We start from the raw sequence: 20531 nt of genomic DNA, 5'->3' as shown, positions 1-20531 counted from the left end.
ACTCCTGAACCCAACAAATAAGTTTCTGTTGTTTGCCAACTCGCAGTAATGAGTGCTGATGTGGATTTTACAATTATCAGTACATAGGCTAAAAGAAGGTTGATCCATTATTTAATTAAATTACTCACAAACTTCCATCAAATTAAAGATCTCAGGATATTCCTTTAATGACTAGGTGGTGCTTCTCATTTGAAGCATTTCTTGTCAACCACAGCTAATCAATATCTGTCAATAATCAGTAAGATTAGAGAGGTCATTTTGAATAATTAGTTGTGTTGAATTGCCTCGGGTTACTTTGGTCACTCTCTGGTTATCTGATTTGAATTGATTATCTTATTTGCATTGCTAACCAGGATACCATCCCCATTAATTCCATCTCCAGGTCATTGTAAAGATTTTCTGGTACACATGATATATCTGCAGTTGTATAACAAGTTAAAGTAGTGACGGAGGAGAAAATACAATGAGAGAGGCAGGGCTCAAGAGTAAAAGAGCGAATGTATAACTCTAGAAAGAATGAGATAAAAGTGTGTCCATACAGAGCCGTGCTGAGATGAACGGGTGGGCACAGGTGGGCAGACTGGTATTAGTGGCCACATGCATACACAGGGTCCAAAATGAACACACTCAAACTGCTAGGTGCCAAATGTGTTGAAATCAGCTTTGGCAAATAAATACAACTTTACTGTAACTGCAAGGTGGTTTAAGTCGAATTGCTAATGTGAGCAAAAGAAAACATCAGCACACAGAAAAAAAAAAATTGGTGTAGGATTTATTTTGAAACTGTTTTCGCCATAAAATGGTCTATTAGGCTATTAGGCTGTGTGCACGGTCCTATTTGTCAAGTTCAAGGGTTTATAAAAGGACTGGTACAGTAAAAAGTGCTAAATTTTGCTGTTGGACATCATATTTCAAGGCCTCGTGTCCACTATAATGTCCACATACTATGCGGCGCCGAAGAAACCGTGCCACAAACTGGGTTGATGGTGCAGTAGGTGCTTTAGTGTGCGTTGTCCCATATTCACTGGTTTATAAAAAAGATTGGTACAGTAATAAAATGCTAAAAATGTGGATATCGCTAAGGCAGTATGTTTATATTGTCCCATATAGAACTTTGAAAGCCAATTCAAAATAAGAAGTAGAATTAAAGATATTAACACTAAAAAGGGATTTAAAAGAGTGCATGTCTGTAAGCTTAAATAGATTTTTATTGGGCATAAATTGCCAAGAACTAAGGTTCTACTGTAAAAAGTGTTCAAGTTCAATTAAAAAAATTGAGTAAACCCGCTGCCTTAAAATTATTAAGTGGATAAACGTAATGTTTAATTGAAAAACAATTAAGTTATGTGAACTTGACAATTCCACATTACTTAATTTTTTCGATTAAGCATGAAGTTTATTTACTTAATAAATTTAAGGCAACGGGTTTCCTAATTTTTTTTTAAGTTAAGTCATCTGATCACTTTTTACAGTGTATTGGAGTTTTTTTATGAGTGTGTAATGGTGTTATGAATGTGTTCGGGTTTGGGACGACATGAGGGTGAGTCATAATGTGACATAATTTTCATTTTTGGGTGAACTAACCCTTTAAATAGATTTTTTTGGGGCATAAATAAGGTTCTATAAAGTATATATTGGAGTTTTTTTTTATGAGTGTGTAATGGTATTATGGATTTGTTCAAATCTCTAACTCTGAGTATGAGCAAGAGTAATATTGATACTTACTGTACCTTAGGAAACTTTATGGTGAGTCAGAAAGTTTGCATCCCAAACCACAAGCGAAATGTCCAATCCTACTCTCAGACTTATTTAATGAGCTAACGTTTTATACTGCTGCTGTTCCGGATGTTTCTGGCTGTAATGGAATGTAGTTTGCATGCTTTACGTACAGTGACATCGGGTGTCATTGGCCCTGGCTGCTGATGGTAATTAATAAGAGCTGGATTTGTGGATATTGTGTGCGATATGTTATTGGGCGCCTAAATATTCCCAGACAGGTCAATAGCTCGTTTGGTAAGACAAATGGCATGGTTACTAAAATCTTGCCAGAGCAAAAAAAAAACTCTTCTAACAGCAGTCATTACTCTGGGAGGCCAATTAAAAAACAGCATCTCTGTACAACACCATCTGTAGCCATCAGCTATGAGTGTGTGCATGTGTAGTTTGTCCCAAGAAAATCTAGGGCAATTATCAGAACAGTCAGAACACGGGCAATTATAGAAAGTCTCTTTTTTGTATATCCAGAGAGTGCGGCATCCCTCGGTGTCTCTCCTCTGGAGTTCTGATCCCGTTAGGAGGTGGCGACCCGGGAAGTGCTCGGATGGTTAGTGACCCCCTCGCCCAGCGGAGTTCTGCTCTCAGAGCTTCGCCTGGGGTTTTTAATTAAAACTGCACCCTAGTTCAAAGCACTCGGAAGGTTCTTGGTGCTGAGCCAGTGGGGTTGACTAAATATCTCATTTCCTGCTGTGGGGCAGGGGCGAGGAAGGGCCGAGTGTAATTAGCCGATATGAGGAAGAGGAGGCTGCAGGTGTGTTAAGAGTCTGGAGGTTTGGGATGAGTACTGAGAGTCCGTCCCTGATCTGCTTTCCCATTCCGAAGGTGTTTATTAAAATCGCCTGCAACCGCTGATCTCCTCACAATTTAATTGGAGCCTCCTGTAGTCGTAAAAGAAAAATCTCGAACGAGATCTCTTTAATATCTTGTCATTTCTCCTAAAAAACCAATGAGATTAATCAGAGAGCAAACAGACAATGCACGAACTGGAATTTTTCACTTGCCAAGATCTTTAATATTAAAATTTCAAGTCAGAACAAAAAGTCTGAAAATGGTTGACATGAAGTGAAAATACACCTTATATATTTTCTAAATGCATGATAATGATCTTATTGTGAATCAATTTATCTGTGCATTTGTTTTTCTCCACTTTTTACCTTGTAATTCTTAATCAAAATGTTCTCTGGTGATGTATGCAGGACTTCTCCAATCATTTAGTCTGTTTAAACCCCGCCCCCTTCTTACATTTGACTGCAAGCTCACATTCAGATTTACCTCCAATCAGTCAGCAACCAGTGGATAGAACCAAGTTCCCGTCCTACATTTTTTTTTCTTTTCTGATAATGCACTCTCTCAGATGTACATCATAATATGAAAAACATAGCTTCCGCAACTTCCATTTCATTACGACTTCACGACTTTCATTACGACTTCCACCTTCATTGCAAGAGCTGCTTTATTTTGTTTCTGCTTTTATATCATTTAAAAAATATATAATATCTGTTTCTAAAATGCCAATTAAGCACAATTAACCCCCATTACTGTAATGCAAAAAAGTTCTCATTACTGTGAAACATTTTTTTTTTAATTAAATGTAATATACACTCACCGGCCACTTTATTAGGTACACCTGTCCAACTGCTCGTTAACACTTAATTTCTAAGCAGCCAATCACATGGCGGCAACTCAGTGCATTTAGGCATGTAGACATGGTCAAGACAATCTCCTGCAGTTCAAACCGAGCATCAGTATGGGGAAGAAAGTTGATTTGAGTGACTTTGAACGTGGCATGATTGTTGGTGCCAGAAGGGCTGGTCTGAGTATTTCAGAAACTGCTAATCTACTGGGATTTTCACGCACAACCATCTCTAGGGTTTACAGAGAATGGTCCGAAAAAGAAAAAACATCCAGTGAGCGGCAGTTCTGTGGGCGGAAATGCCTTGTTGATGCCAGAGGTCAGAGGAGAATGGCCAGACTGGTTCGAGCTGATAGAAGGGCAACAGTGACTGAAATAACCACTCGTTACAACCGAGGTATGCAGCAAAGCATTTGTGAAGCCACAACACGCACAACCTTGAGGCGGATGGGCTACAACAGCAGAAGACTCCACCGGGTACCACTCATCTCCACTACAAATAGGAAAAAGAGGCTACAATTTGCAAGAGCTCACCAAAATTGAACAGTTGAAGACTGGAAAAATGTTGCCTGGTCTGATGAGTCTCGATTTCTGTTGAGACATTCAGATGTTAGAGTCAGAATTTGGCGTAAACAGAATGAGAACATGGAACCATCATGCCTTGTTACCACTGTGCAGGCTGGTGGTGGTGGTGTAATGGTGTGGGGGATGTTTTCCTGGCACACTTTAGGCCCCTTAGTGCCAATTGGGCATCGTTTAAATGCCACGGCCTACCTGAGCATTGTTTCTGACCATGTCCATCCCTTTATGGCCACCATGTACCCATCCTCTGATGGCTACTTCCACCATGTCACAAAGCTCTAATCATTTCAAATTGGTTTCTTGAACATGACAATGAGTTCACTGTACTAAAATGGCCTCCACAGTCACCAGATCTCAACCCAATAGAGCATCTTTGGGATGTGGTGGAACGGGAGATTCGCATCATGGATGTGCAGCCGACAAATCTGCGGCAACTGTGTGATGCCATCATGTCAATATGGACCAAACTCCCTGAGGAATGCTTCCAGCACCTTGTTGAATCTATGCCACGAAGAATTGAGGCAGTTCTGAAGGCAAAAGGGGGTCCAACCCGTTCTGGTTAATGTGATATCCAAGAAATCAGAATATCTTTTATTCGGATGCTCAACATTGGCATCTGCTCAACATTTTTGAATACTTTCAAAAAAATTCACATGCTTCATATGTACTATTTCATGACTATCAAATAGGGTGGGGACTACGAAATAGTGGATTTTTTGTTGGCGGAAGATGTTGAACAAATCAAATGAGATTGTCTTTATCTGTGAATTGTGAATATTTTGCACATTTAACGCTTGCATCGACACAAAGTCGTTCACATATATCTGTTCTCAACATATTCATCGGGAGTGAGCTGATTTATGAAGGAGATACAGAGATGTTCCTGTGGGTAGAGAACAGGTGCATTATGGGTCCGTGCCCTCAGTCCAACCAGGTGGAGAGAAAGCTCATGTTTATAAGATCACAGGTTTTGTGCTGTACTCTCGCACATAATGCAAATAATTCTGCAATAAATGTTACTATGCAAAAGCATGCATTAGAGTAAAGGACACACTCGCTTACACATGATTCCTAGCGGACTCTGTCCATGTAGACACTGGTGTGTGAGAACAGAAAATGTTGACACTGATTTATGTGATCTAAACAGAAAAATGAGAGGGAAACCTGTAAAAAAAGATCTTTGCAGGCTTGCAGTGTATTCTGTGCCATTCATATGTGCTCATTATATCCAAATGCAGCTCAAACTCATGTGATGCTTCATTTCAGGCAATATGAAGAGTGCTAAATAATTCACGAGATGCTGGTGGGATCAAACACAACGCCTGCCTCTGTTTGTGCTCTTCTGAATACAGAAGGGTGTGTGTTGGTGTTGGAGGGTTAGAGTTTGGGCTGTAGGGTATCAGCCTTTTAGTGATATTCTGTATGTATCTCGATGTATTTGTATTTGAAATAGCTCAAATGTGTGCCCCCCCTCCCCTCAATGAGAGGAACCATTGTGTTGACCAGACATCCATTGTAGTCATTTAGATTACAAAAGTAAAATTCAATATTAAACACTTCATATGAATTAATCAAAACATAATTTTAACATTTGAAAAAATCCATACAGAAACTTGTTCCTGGAGAATTTACAGATAAAAGAAATAAAAAATGGTTAAATCAGAGTTTTGAATCAAAGTCGATTCATACAGGTTTGAAAGGACATGAAGGCGAGTAAATTATGCAGTATTTAAATTATTGGGTGAACTATCGCTTTAAGAAACATTCTCAAAACTCTTGAAGTTTAATGGCCATACAAAAAGCACATTAAAATTATTGCAATATTCATGATGTTGCTTTAATTAACAAATCATTCAAAATATAATGTACATACACTAGGTTTGAATGTTTTTGAAAGAAGTCTCACCAAGGCTGCATTTATTTGATCACAAATTAAAACAGAAATCTTGAAAAAAAAATTAAAGTAATTTATTCCTGTGATGTCAAAGCTGAATTTTCAGCATCATTACTCCAGTCTTCAGTCTTCATTTTAATATGATGATTTGCTGCTGAGGAAAAATGTAAAAGTGTTCAAAACAGTCCTTAATATTTTTGTGGAAACTGTAATGTATGATATTTCATTCAAGTTCAATTTATCAAATTTGATCAAACTAATGCAATAAAAGTATTAATTTCTAAAACAAACAAACAAACAAACAAACAAACAAACAAACAAACAAACAAACACTACGTACTCATCCTAAACATTTGAACAGTAGTTTTACATACTAGATGCAGAGCTTTGAGAAACATACATGCACAATCTGCTTCCATAGATCTATGTAACGCAAGCACGCACGCAAGCACACACACACACACACACACACACAGATTGGGTTGGGGTCAGTGTGTCACTCGTGATTTTCTCCTCTGGCCTGTGGTCATCAGATTAGCTCCAGACCGTCTAATAGAATTGAGTGATAATTCGACATGGTCATTGTGATGCTGGTTAGTGCGCTCACCGGATTAATCTCCGTGGAATTCCCTACGGATCAGCACGTTTCCCAGTCATTCTCTCTCTCTCTGACAGATGTGATGTTTTTATTCGGGACTTCTTATTGCCATTGAATTTACTCAGGCGTTAAGCTTAGATTTCTTTCAGAAGCTTCAATAAAGCCATTCATGTGCGCTCGGGACTGTGTGTGTGCAAGTCTGTTAGACAGATCACGTTTATTCAGCGGGAATCACTGAGCAGGGAGAGGTCAGAGGTCAGACTGTTACACAGTCACATTGATTTAACCTTCACCTCTCCCTCCTCCTTATGTGATACTGTTCTCTGCGTGAGTTGTGTGTTTATGTGTGTGTGTGTCTGGTTTAGACATATTTAGCCTATGTGTTCATTCGTTCGTCCAGAAATTAACATTTTGTTATCATTTAGTAATCCTCATATTTCCATTTTTTTCAGTGAAACACAATGAGATGCTAGAGTTTCTGATACAATGAAAACAAATGGTGATATTTAGTATCAAAGTCCAAAAAGGGCTACAAAAAGAATTAAAAGTAGTTCAACTGCCATGCATGCTGTACAAGTCTTCTGAAGCCACAGTCTTTCTTACAAGACCCAGCCAGACCAAAACCTGTCAGTCCAAAAAACATTTTAATGAGGTTCATTAGAGAACATTTATCGCCTCATTCATTCAAACAATGAGACTCTTTGTAAAATGGCCATCCAGCCATTGAGATCCATTGAAACTGATGAAATGTGTGTAATGGTGAGGTGTACTGACCTGTGGTTGAGGTAATTGCCACCTTAAGTACAGTGGAAATAGGGGTCTTTTCTGAGAGCAGAAGATCAAGACATTGATAATTACAGGGTCAGGGTGCGTTTGCCTTTCAGATTACTCCATTAAAGAGATTACGTTTTCCCAATGTAAGTGAATTGTCTTTCTGTGCTTCAGATCTGGATAAGCCTGTGCTCACGGTGCACCAGACAGTGGGTGATGTACGAGGGAACTACTATCAGGAGAAAACAGTGTTTTTACGCTGTACGGTAAACTCCAACCCCCCCGCCCGCTTTATCTGGAAACGGGGAAACAAACCAATCGAACAGAGCAAAGACAACGGCGTCGACATCTACGAGCCTCTGTACACACAGGTACAACACACACGTTTGCTCTCTATCATGACTTCTATTGTTTTTATAGTGAGCTAATGATATTTTCTTGGCGATAACCCTGCACCTAACCCTTACAGAAGCAGTTTTGCATTTTTACATTTTCATTAAGACTTTATTTAGTAGGTTTATTAAGCCATTTTTACCAATAGAATAACGTGCATTTTATTTAATTAATTTATTTATTTAAATGTATTTTATTTATTTATTTAAATTAAGGACATCCCTGAGTGTTACTAAAGTTTTGGAAACAAATTTGTCCTCAAACAGCTGGGCAATATGTGAGATTTCTTTATGTCTTATTATTTCTTAAAACAAAATAGCTTAATTAGAGTTAATAATCATTTGAACAGCGGATAACCGTAGGAGACCCTCTCAATCACAGAGAAACGTACTCAATAAATCAGCAATCCATCAGTGATGAATTCATAATCTGAGCTCTTATTATTAAAGAGCCGTTTGAGTGAGGTGGGATGGATGGAGATTGATGGCTTTGCTATTAATAATGAGGTTTATTCATTCTCCTGATGGACTCAGTCAAAAGAATTAGAGGAATTTAAATTTCCTGAATTAATTCTCTCTTTATCACACACACAAAGCCTCTGACTTTGCATAGAAATACAAGGGTCATTCTCAGGAAACGAAACTGCACCTTTTGTATCCCATTTGTGTCCAGATGAATTACCACTGTCATAATATGGATAACGTGGATACAATGTAAGAGGATACTTTACCTAGGATTTAACCTTTTCTAGAGCACAATTAATAAAGAATGTTTGTTTTTGGAATATCAAACAATTTGCCAGTTCCAATTCATCCCCATTATATTTCATTGGGTAATATAGATTTAAATTTTTTTGTTGCATTTTTTAAAATTAAAATATCATGCTATTACGGCGTATGCATTTTTTTAAAAGCTTGATGTAATGTAAATGTAACAGTTTGATCTTTCTGACATTATATTTAAAGAAATTACATCACCAAAGTCTTTTTAAAGTTAAAGTCAGCCACTTTGCATTGCAACCTTTAGCAGTATTTCAGTGTTTCATTGTTAACTCTTGTGCTGTGTAACTCATTATTTGAACTCTGTCGTGGCCCAGGTGGGAAAACATGATTTCGTATTTCACAGTGAAATTCTCTAGTAAAATTATATAAAAAGAAAAGGATAACAGCACAAATGGCACTGTTTCCAGAGGATGACCAACAAGCTTTGTTTGTTTTCATTATGTTCTCTCTAACAGAAGAAATGAAGTTTGATATGTGCGTACCATGTGAATGTTTGTGTGTGTTTGCAGGGCGAGACGAAGGTGCTGAAACTGAAAAACCTCCGCCCGCAGGACTTTGCTAATTACACGTGCCAGGTGTCCGTGCGGAACGTGTGTGATATTCCAGACAGCTCTGTCACCTTTCGCCTCACCAACAGCACCAGTGAGTTCTCGTCCGTTCTCACACACTCGCATTTGCGGCTGAGCTGTGTGCTCTTGATTTTGTGAAAGTCCTGCTTTCGTTTTATGTTGCTGTTCATGTTATTACAGGAGTAAAATGACTTGCAAATGGAGTTTCTCTGATCATGTTGGTCTCCGCACTGGTTTGTGTCTCAGGTCTGTCTCTTGTTTTGAAGCAGGCGTCACTATCATTGTGCTGTCCTGTACTGAGAAATCAGCGAAATGACGGGATGTTTTCTTGTTGTTAGAATAGATTTGTCTGAGCTGTGGCCAGTGGTTGGCAGACATTGAGGCGGGGCACGTCCTGATTTTGCAGAGTTAAGGCCTGTTCACACCGGGACGAATTTCGCGCGCGTTATTCGCCGACGTTTAACGCCTCGTGACTAAACAAAGGGCGCCAATGTGTGTGTGCATACCGACACGAAAAACGCCACGCGTAAAAGCGTCATTTTTTTAAAAAACGCCTCGGGTTCGTTTTTTGGGTTTGACGCGCCGCGTCAAAAACTATCCGACCAATGAGATTGGCGCTTTTGCTCACGTGTCTGGAGCTTCTGAAGTTACAGTAAAACACAACTTGGGGGCGCTCAAACACAAAACGGTCTTGCCGAGCACACATACGTAACGGCGAAGAAGATATACGCCAAGTAGCGTCTACACTGCCGGGAAGAAATAAGACGAGGAAGATGCAAGGCAAGATGAATGTAGAGCTGCTGGTCTCGTTGCTGTCGGAACATAAAGAACTATATGACAAACGCGACAGCGACTACAACATAGGACTATTTCTGTTTTACATTAAGCGCCATCTAATGTCAGGGAATGAATTGGCATGTTCACTCGGCTCATCGTCAGCGAAAATCGCTTGGGTGTGAACACAAAAAACGCTGGCGAATAACGCGCGCCGATATTCGTCCCGGTGTGTACGAGGTGTTGATCCAGGAACAACATTCCTGCCTGAAGATTTAGTCCTAACCCAATCCCTAAACTTAACCCTACCTATAAGTTATGCCTAAAATCAGAGGGAAATGATAGGTGAATAACAGTGATGTAGAAGCACCTAACCCTGGTTGTAAGCCTAAACTTGACATAAACTGGAAACTTGTCCCTCAAATCTGATTGGTTGATTGGAATGTTGATCCAGGAACATGTACTTGGTGATGTCAGGTTCTGCACATGGGTTCATATGGGGGATGTGAGTTCACAACATACCGTGATCTCATTCTCCTTCTTCTCCATGTCGTTTTCTTTTAATTAAAATTGGGAAAAGATACAAAATAAAACATTTTAATATATAGGGCTAAATAAATAAATAAATAAATAAAAAAAACATAAAGGGAAGACTGAACTATAGGCTTTCTATATTGAATATTGATTTTGGTTTATGGTTTACGTTATTATACTCCAATAATGGGGCATGTTTTCACAGTACATAGTGTGAGTTGTCACAACTGGAACTTGTTGTTAGTTGATTCTGATTAGAGGGAAAAAATAATGAAAAAAAAAACTCAGCATTTAAAGTGTAAATAATCTTTTTAATATTAAAACAAAACTATTCATGAAAAGATAAAGATTTAATTATTTTTATAGTGTATAATTGTACTTGATATTTACTGAGTTAATGTTCAAAAGGGTCGAAAAGTGTGTTTTTTTCTAAGCCTGCATTTATTTGATCTAATATATGCATTAAAACAGGAATATTGTGAAATATGACTACAATTTAAAATAACTGTTTTTACAATTAGTGTATATTTTAAAATGTAATTTATTCCTGTGATGGCAAAGCTGAATTTTTCAGAAATCATTCCAGTATGCTGATTTTGTGCTCAAGAAACATTTCCGAATATTACCAATGTGTGTAAACTGTGATACATTTACTACAATAGAAAGAAAATAATAACTTTTATTAAGTAGTTTTTTGTGTCCCTTTATTGTCACCTTTGACCAATTGAATGCATCCTTTTTGGTTAAAAGTAATAATTTCATCAAAGAAATGTGAACAGTAGTGTAAGAAAGTTTTTTTTTTACATGCTTTCAAAAGGTCTTAGCAACTTCAGGAGATAATATTTCCCTCTGAAGGCTTATGAAAGCTCCTTCCTTGTTAACTAACATAACATAGTCAAAAATTTTTGTGTAATCCATAATGAATCGAATTGAGCGCAGAAGCAAAAATACGCCTGTGACTGGCAAATGAAAGAGGAATCTCTGCTAGAACAACAAAAAAAATGCGACTACAATACCCAGAGAAACCCTTTATGAATTAGTCATGTAAAAAAACATGTTTGTTCGTGTTCAAATTAGCAGCATTAAGAATTCATGCTCGAGAAATTAGTTCAAAGCTTGCCGAGAAAATCTAAAAGTAGTCCAAAAGTTCCCTCCTCTCAGTGTGTGTCTTTATTTCCCTCGTTTCTCGTTCTCTCTCTCTCTTGTGAGTTTGAAAGACTGGTGATTCTCCTCTTTCTGCTCTCTCCACTAGAAAGGCAGCTGTGAATTAGTCAATAGAGATGAGTGAGTCTGGAGTGACAATATCAGAAGTCTGTGCCTCTCTCTCTCTCACACACACACACACACACACACACACACACACACACACACACACACACACACACACACACACACACACACACACACACACACACACACACACACACACACACACTGCGTCGCCCCATCGGTGTCCTGGCCTGTGGAGAAACAACACACTGCTGCAAATTGGAATTTGTTTTCCGCGTGGCAGGAGTGCGCGGCTCGCGAACACGCAGCTCGCTGCCGAAAGAACAAAACACTGATTTGTTTTTCTGTTGATTTTCATTTTCTTTCCTCTGAACTGACGAGCAGGAAGGGGGCATGATGAAATTGGAGAGAGCAGGAGAAACACGTGAAGTTTGAGAAGTTAGTCTCTTTGGAGGGTAGCGTGAAGGAGACTGCGTCTGAGCCGAGGATTGCTTTAAGTTTCGGGTCGATCGTGGCGTGTAACTCCACACCTAGCTGGTCACCGTCCGCTTGTGTGAAGGTCAAGAGCTCAACTCAGAGAGAAAGACTTCCCTTTATCCTGTCCTGTCCACTACACTGCATCTTTAAGAGCCTTTTTTTTTTAACCATTTAGGGTGTGAAGTTGTTTGTAAACCATCGTTGCTGATTACCTTTGACCTTTTCCTTTTAAATATATATATATTTTTTTTTACAGTTTTATGCTTTTATACAGTACATTTCAAAAGTTTGGAGTTTCAAGATTTTAGTTTTTAGCAGAATTTATTACTTTTATTCAGCAAGGACGCATTCAAAAGTGGCAGTATTAAGACATTTATAATATTCTGTTTCAAATAAATACAGTTTTTTTTTTACTTTCTATTCGTCAAAGAAAAAAATTATATCACGGTTTACAAAAAACTATTAAGCAGCACAACCCCAAAAACACCTTATACCCCAGAGGGTTAACATTGATAATGACAATAAATGTTTCTCGAGCAGCAAATCAGCATATTAGAATGATTTCTGAAGGATCATTTGACACTGCAGTCTTCAGTGTCACATGATCCTTCAGAAATCATTCTAATATGAGAGTAATTAGAGTAATGATGCTGAAAATTCAGCTTTGATCGCAGGAATAACTTTCATTTTAAAATATATTCATATATTATGTTATAAACTGTCTTATTGAGTAACCATAAGAAACTTTCAGGAATAATAATAATTAAAAAAATTACAGACCGTCTGTCATTGTTTAGTTTTAGCATTCTTAACTTAGTTGTATAAAGATTCAGCATGTTATTTAATGTGATGTTGAAAACCGCTGATATTTCTTCCAGTTCTTTCATCACACTGGAAATAGAAAGTCAAATCAAGCATGTTGCATTGTGGGATACAGAATTCTACATACAATCATCTGTTGTATACTCCACATTTGGCAAATAGATCATTATTCTGTACATACTGAATGTTTGCAAATAGTGCAGCAATAGTGCAAGTGCTAGGATGGGATTCTGTGTTATGATTCATTAATGCTTTGCCTCACCTCAGCTGTGGCAAAACCACTGCAAACCACAGCTTCATCTGGCTTGTTGCTTTAATAAAAAATCTGAGGAAACTCAAACAGAGCCTGTGTGTACTTGGTCCTCTAGTATAAAGAGTGTATCGTGTGCCAAAATTCATTCAAATCAAAGGAAATTTAATCAATTTTATAACTTACTGAAATGTACAAATCTAGAATTTCAACCCTGTGTGCATGCATATCTGGAAAAAAAAAACTGTGCACACTTTTGTTAAAACGTCTGTATTTTGTGTTTAATTATATGTTTATTTATTTCATAGTTCATATAGACATACAGGCACCATCTGTGCAATCGTTCAAGGGGAAACAACTCAAATAACTCAATCCCATCACACTCGCGCTCAACAGAAGGCTTTAATTGGATAATTGTATGGCTGGGATTGAGAGAGCTGTTGAAGATCTAGAAGAGAGAGATAGAGAGATTGTCATTGTTCCGAGAAAAGAGCGAACCTGGTGGAACGTTTTTTTCTCTTTTGCTCTTTTACCGTTTTTATATTTTCCACACTAGGCTATGATGACCTGTCAGTTTAAACGCCGTAGGAGTGAGTGTGCCAAAGAAAAGAAAGGGAAGGAATAAGGAGAGGCCATACATAGACTGCATTTTCAGGCGTCATGCTGAAGCCCTGTTGGTGATTTTATTGCTGGACGCTGTGCTACTGGTCACTAGAAGCCGGTAAAAATAAGATGTCAATCTGTTTTTGACAAGGAATTCGTTTTCTTGCTACTTAAAATGAGCATTCTGGAGAGGGAAGAGTTGCAGCAGTGCATAAAGCATCATATCATGAATAAGATGAACTTTTATCAGATGAATCAGACTCATGACATATCCCTTCATATTGCATCACTTTCTTACATTGCCATTCACCGTGGCTCATGTCAGTTCACAAAATGTCATGTTGACATTATCTCCATGATAATTAAGCATATTGAAATTAAAGTTCTGTACTTTAATCCAAAAAAGAAAAGACAATGTACTATTTTATAGGCTATATATATATAAATAGCCTATAAAATAGAACATTTTCTTTTCTTTTTTGGAAGAACATAATGATCATATACTTTTTAAAATGAACTGGATTATTTTATTATTTCATGTTTCCTGGGGTTCCTTTATAATGTTAGTAAGTATGATTTTTACATCAAAAATTGTCATAATTTAGAAATAAAATACATTTTTCCAAGCCTGATTTTAGCCTCGATTTGAATGCTCAGTTTGAAGGGGCGTGGCTGGAGCGAGACTTGAGTGTAAACGCCCACTGCTGTGATTGGCTGCTGTGAGACTTCAGTGTAAACGGCCACTGCTGTGATTGGCTGCTGTGAGACTTCAGTGTAAACGCCCACTGCTGTGATTGGCTGCTGTGAGACTTCAGTGTAAACGCCCACTGCTGTGATTGGCTGCTGTGAGACTTCAGTGTAAACGCCCACTGCTGTGATTGGCTGCTGTGAGACTTCAGTGTAAACGCCCACTGCTGTGATTGGCTGCTGTGAGACTTCAGTGTAAACGCCCACTGCTGTGATTGGCTGCTGTGAGACTTCAGTGTAAACGCCCACTGCTGTGATTGGCTGCAGCGAGACTTTAGTGTAAACGCCCATTGCTGTGATTGGCTGCTGTGAGACTTCAGTGTAAATGGCCACTGCTGTGATTGGCTGCTGTGAGACTTCAGTGTAAACGCCCATTACTGTGATTGGCTGCTGTGATACTTCAGTGTAAACGCCCACTGCTGTGATTGGCTGCAGCGAGACTTGAGTGTAAACGCCCATTGCTGTGATTGGCTGCTGTGAGACTTCAGTGTAAACGGCCACTGCTGTGATTGGCTGCTGTGAGACTTAAGTGTAAACGGCCTCTGCTGTGATTGGCTGCTGTGAGACTTCAGTGTAAACGCCCACTGCTGTGATTGGCTGCTGCGAGACTTCAGTGTAAAAGCCCACTGCTGTGATTGGCTGACATGTTTGCATATGAAATAGCCAGCTTTACATGTGGAAATCTCTTGAATACTTTCGTTCTTTGATTCTTTTCTGTATATCATTTTATCACAGTTTAAATAAAATTATTTTCATCCTACTAAGAGAAACGATGTGAAGTTGATCTTTTAGTCACTGGGCGGGGCTAAAGACGCGGTGGTGTAGACGTAGGCGCTGATATTCTTCTGCAAAGGTGGTCTTTCGGTGCCCTGTGACGTCACAAGAGTCCACTTTTGAGATCCTGTCGTTTTTTGGCCTTGGTTTCAATTAAAACAGTTTTTGGCATAACAAGGAAGTTCATGACCCCTTTAAGCAAAAAAAAAAAAAAAAAAAAAAAAAAAAACCTTAAACAGGATTCAACTAATTTTTAAAGTCAGTTTAATGTAATTTAAGTTGAAATGCCTAAACATCCAAGTGGATTGTACCTAAAAAACTTTTTTTCTTACAGTGCATGTAAGTAATGTCACAATGCCAAACAATATCCTATCCAAACAAAAATTCACACATTCACCTAAAACATCTCAGTAATATAATAACAAACAAATATTCCACTGAGCATGCACAAGTACTTGTCTCCTGTATTTAGCTCCAACACACACACATGGCCTGAGACTGTGCTGTCCACCACATGGAGAGTTATAGAGTTGCTTTTGATTTGAAGTAGTTAATAATCCGCATCTAGTCAGGCAGTATGTGCTTGTGTTGTTGTGTGTTTATTTTCTCTGTGATTGGTCGAGGGCTGGAGTGATTACTTTCTCTGCTATCTTCATGCCATGGATGCCCAGGATTAGATTTACCCCATGTGGGTCACACACAGACACACACGGACAGAACAGGTGGCATCAGGTAGATTGATTTTTGTATCGTAATCCTAATGCTGTATTGGAGTTTATTCGACCTGTTAAAGACGCTACACTAAATCCTCCTCCCTCACGCCAGTCATGCTCTGAACTCTCCTGTATGAACACTCATTATTGAGCGCTGCTCATGTATTGACACTAGACACATTTGAAGTTGTGCGACAGATGGTTGATGTTTAGCCATAAATCTCAGCTTTTTTCCATCACAACAACTGTATATTTCACTATATAGTTATTTGTACTGGATACGATTATTCATACCAGATCAATAAGTCTGAGTCATTTCTGATTGAATCAACTATGTTTGAAGCCATTGAGAAAAATAGCAGATATATTCACACTTTTTGCACCTGCTTTCTACTGGTAAGGTAAATCCAAGTGAAAGTCTCTTCTTTATAGGGTCCTTTTTATAGTGTACATACAGTGGTTACTTCAAGGACACATTTTTGTCATTTATGATCATGTTATCCTGAATAGAGAGCTCCGTGGTTCATTGAAGTTTGTTTTTCCCCTTGGGTTTTTAGAACTCAATTTCTTTTGATTTGTTTATAATGAAACGCTACACATAAATAAATAATTAAATAAAGTAATAGAGTGTTGAACAAAACGTCCAAATATCGAGTTATGTTTACCACAGACCTTATTTGACTCATACACTACTGTTCAAAAGTTTGGGGTCGGTACGATTTTAAATACTTTTAAAAGAATTCTCTTCTGCTAACCATGGCTGCGCTTATTTGATTAAAAATACAACAAAAATCAGTTATAGTATTAAATATTATTCCAGTGTATATCAGCTGTTTTCTGTGTGAATATATAGTAAAGTGTAACTTATTCCTGTGATCAAAGCTGAATTTTCAGCATCACCAGTGTCAGTGTCTTCAGTGTCAAATAGGGATGTCCCGATACCACTTTTTCACTTCCGATACCGATACCGATGCCGCAGCTTTGGCTTTTGCCGATACCGATATTAATCCGATATTTTTATTTTATTCTTAAACTAATAAAAAATATAGCAATTTTCTCAATTAGCCACCTAAAATATACCTCCTAGTCCACAACAACAGTTGATTATGAAAGGTTGCCACCCTTTATTCAAACACTACAAAAAAATAAAGAAATATATAAATGAAAGAAAATACAGGTACTTCAGTACTTAAAGCTAGCTAGCTACCAACAGGTTTAAAGTTAAAACAATTTAAACAGCAGCATTCTACATTGTAAATATCAGTACATTTTTTGTTTTTTAAATCAAGTAGAATTTCTATAACTGTGTGTTAAACTGATTATCACTCTTGTGTGTGTTAAACACAATCTACTTAATACAGACAGCTTCATTATAAAGATAAACAACAAATCCCCATGATCATAATCTATGACAAAAATGCTATTATAAACTAGATTAGTGGATAATACACATGGCTCTTTTTATTGTTGTAAAATACATTCATGAAAAACAAGATAACAAAAATGAAAAAGATAATTATTTTAGATATAGCTAAATCTGCTATAAAATTGAGACATGTTTTAAGTGTATTGCACAGCTATTTAATGAATGAGGCAGCAACATTAATAATTATTAATGTTAATAAGCTTTAATTGCGTCACTGCATTATGATATGAAAGGCTCCAATACAGTGCGGCACAAAGCGCTTATTCGCATCCCAAGCGGAGAATGATGCGCTTGAAGCCACGTGGAGTTACAGCACGCAGCGCGTCGAGTCCGCTTTGAAAAGTTCAAAGCACAACGGAGATACATATTGATGGACAGTGTATTATACAGTATCTATCTATGCAATCGTTTATTGAGCCTTTTCTTTTAACAGTTTTTAATTTCAGTTACTGTGCGCGTGAAGAACAATTATAGCCTAGTGCTCTGACTAGTGTTGTGATCAAACCGACAGCGTCCGACACCCAGTAGAGAGTAACACGATTGAGTTACAGCAATAAAGTCCAGCAAGATAAAGTTGTTTTATGCGAAAACATAGACCTTTATCTTACAGATCAAGTATAATAGTATTAACATTGAATCATCTTGAAGATAGTTTCATCATTGACTGTAACCGAACGCGACGCGCTGTTTGAATGCTGAATGGAGAATGACTGACAGCCGCGAGAGGGAAAAGTTTACGTGATCTTGAATTTAATGACTTAAATATTAATTTCTCTCTCACATAATGGCTTCAGAACACTTATAATAGAGTGCACGAAAACGTTATGGTACTTTAGAATGTTTTTGTGCCTTTTGTGGGGCTTAACAATAACACATAATAGTAGGCCTATACCCACAATATCGGATTTGGATCGGCCTCATCTGATCGATGTCTAATCGATACCCGATCCCGCAAAAATGGCAGTATCGGAGCCGATACCGATCCTGAGTATCGGATCGGGACATCCCTAGTGTCAAATGATCCTTCACAAATCAGTATAATATGAGGATTTGATGCTCAAGAAACATTTATTATTATTATCAATGTTGAAACAGTTGTTGGTCTGTCAGTTGTACAGTTTTTTTTTTTTTTTTTTAGGATTCTTTGATGAATAGGAAGTTCAAAAGAACAGCATTTGTTTGAAATAGAATCTTTTGTAACATTATAAATGTCTTTACTGTCACTTTCGATCAAATTAAGTATTGATTTCTTTCCTCCAAAAAATAAAAAATAAAATTCTCACTGACCCCAAACTTTTGAACGGTAGTGTATATAGGCAGAGAAACAAGCGCACAGCCATGCTTAGAATTTTGTGTTAGAAATGTATACAGAGCTACCTCAAAAACTGAAGTTCAATGGCATTGCTGTCGAAGAGTAATAAGTTGTTTACTTATTGTAGTTAAAGAAACTTATCACGAGCATTATAATGTTTGAAACGCATGTCATTCATAAATCCGTAAGATCTTACCTTCATGCTGTGGTCGAAATACAAACAAAATGAGTCCAGTGCTGAAAAGGGGCGGGGCTACATAAGGTCTGTATCAAAAAAAAAAAAAAAATCAATATAGAAACCCATAGGATAATCTCGAGGGAACGTCTCTCTCTTGAATCCAACAAGGAAGTGACTTAAACTGCAATTCATCGACTGGCTGCTAGAGACAGGCTCCAAATGAGGGTCAATCCCATATACTCCGTTAATTAGCCCAACTTTTCAGCGGGAAAAAAAATGTTTACAGCCTGGTACAAAAAGTCGTTTTGGTCTATATAGCTAATTTTGCCCTTCATGACAACTGTGAGGGGGTGAATTTTTTTTATAACTCATCCGTTTAAATTATATTAAGCCTTACAGGGATAGTTCACCCAAAAATGAAAATTTTGTCAGTAATTACTCACCCTCATGTTGTTCCAACCCTGTAAGACTTCTGTTCATCTTTGGAACACAAATTAAGATATTTTTGATTAAATCTGAGAGCTGGATCTCTCCTCCATAGGCTTCTTCAGGGATTGAACTTGCCGGCCCAGAAAAGTTATTAAAGACATCGTTAAAATAGTCCAAGTGACTACAGTGGCTCAATCTTATGTTTATCAAGCGACGAGAATACTTTTTGTGCGCAAAAAACAAACAACATGAGGGTGAGTAATTACAACAGAATTTTCATTTTTGGGCGAACTATCCCTTTAAAGTTCTGCATAATTAAGGGCGTGGCTTTTTGAGTGACAGGTGGATTGGCGCTGATGTCTCTACTAGCCGTTTGTCTGCTGTCTGTTAGCTGTCACTTCACCTCAGCTAATCCCGTCTCTTTGCCCATTTTCGGTTATCCGGGAGTGACTCGTGGTGACTCGCTGCCAAGTTGGCGATGGCCGGCTCCGCCCACTTTGGGCTTCAAAAATGCTCTTCAGAAACACCACGGGTGACGTCACAGACACTACGTCCATGTTTTTTTTCCAGTCTATGACCAAACCACATAGTGCTGTAATCTGATGTACCTAGATTCAGTCATATTTAGTTTTATTGACTTTTTTAAGGCAATTTTTTTTAAAACAATCCCATATAAATGAATCCTCATTATTTGTTGACAGTTTTGTCCATTTATGCAAAGCTGCAGTCCGCAGTTTTTCTTCTTTGTCGCCATCTCTGTTCAAAATCTGCAATTGCAGTCATTCGCGGAATTATCAACTTTACGTGAGTTGTACCTCGGCACGGCACAGCGCGGATGAATCCAATGTTTTGAGGAGAATGTGCAGCTGTCAATCACCGCGCGAATACTGGCATTCAGAATCACAGATTATACTTTTTGGAAGTATGACCAACATAATAATTTTCACCCTAAAATGTAATCTGAACAAGTAAGTAACATCCACTTTTGGTCTTCTGACCAACTAAGGAAAAAAAACATTGCAGTAAATCGCGCTGATTAAATCTAATGATTGCTTATCATATTGCGTCAAACCATGCAAATTATACTTTGTTCCCAAATTGTTAATGTTAACAACATCAGCATTGCGTGAGTACATTTAAAGCCATTCAGATATTTATCCTTGTTTTCGCATTGGCTAGTTGCAGTCTCATTTTCCAAACTCTCAGTCCAAAGTCTTTTGCATTTTACAACGGGTGAATCTCCAGTTGTCACTGGTGATCGTCT

General features: G+C 38.0%; 1 protein-coding gene across 1 annotated transcript in view; it reads left to right on the top strand.

Moving 5' to 3' along the window:
• The window catches only part of LOC130085056 (MAM domain-containing glycosylphosphatidylinositol anchor protein 1), a 245484-nt gene that overhangs the window by 133360 nt on the left and 91593 nt on the right, over positions 1-20531 (top strand). The window contains exons 5-6 of the mRNA XM_056250613.1: positions 7429-7625; positions 8939-9071. Coding sequence (XP_056106588.1) covers positions 7429-7625; positions 8939-9071 — 330 coding nt within the window. The remainder of the gene's footprint in view (positions 1-7428; positions 7626-8938; positions 9072-20531) is intronic.

The sequence above is a fragment of the Rhinichthys klamathensis genome, unplaced genomic scaffold (genome assembly GCF_029890125.1).
Source record: "Rhinichthys klamathensis goyatoka isolate OS25496 unplaced genomic scaffold, OSU_Roscu_1.1 h1tg000072l_1, whole genome shotgun sequence".
Taxonomy (NCBI): domain Eukaryota; kingdom Metazoa; phylum Chordata; class Actinopteri; order Cypriniformes; family Leuciscidae; genus Rhinichthys; species Rhinichthys klamathensis.
Note: the sequence above shows the minus strand (reverse complement) of the source record. Positions and strands in the feature narration are given on the sequence as shown.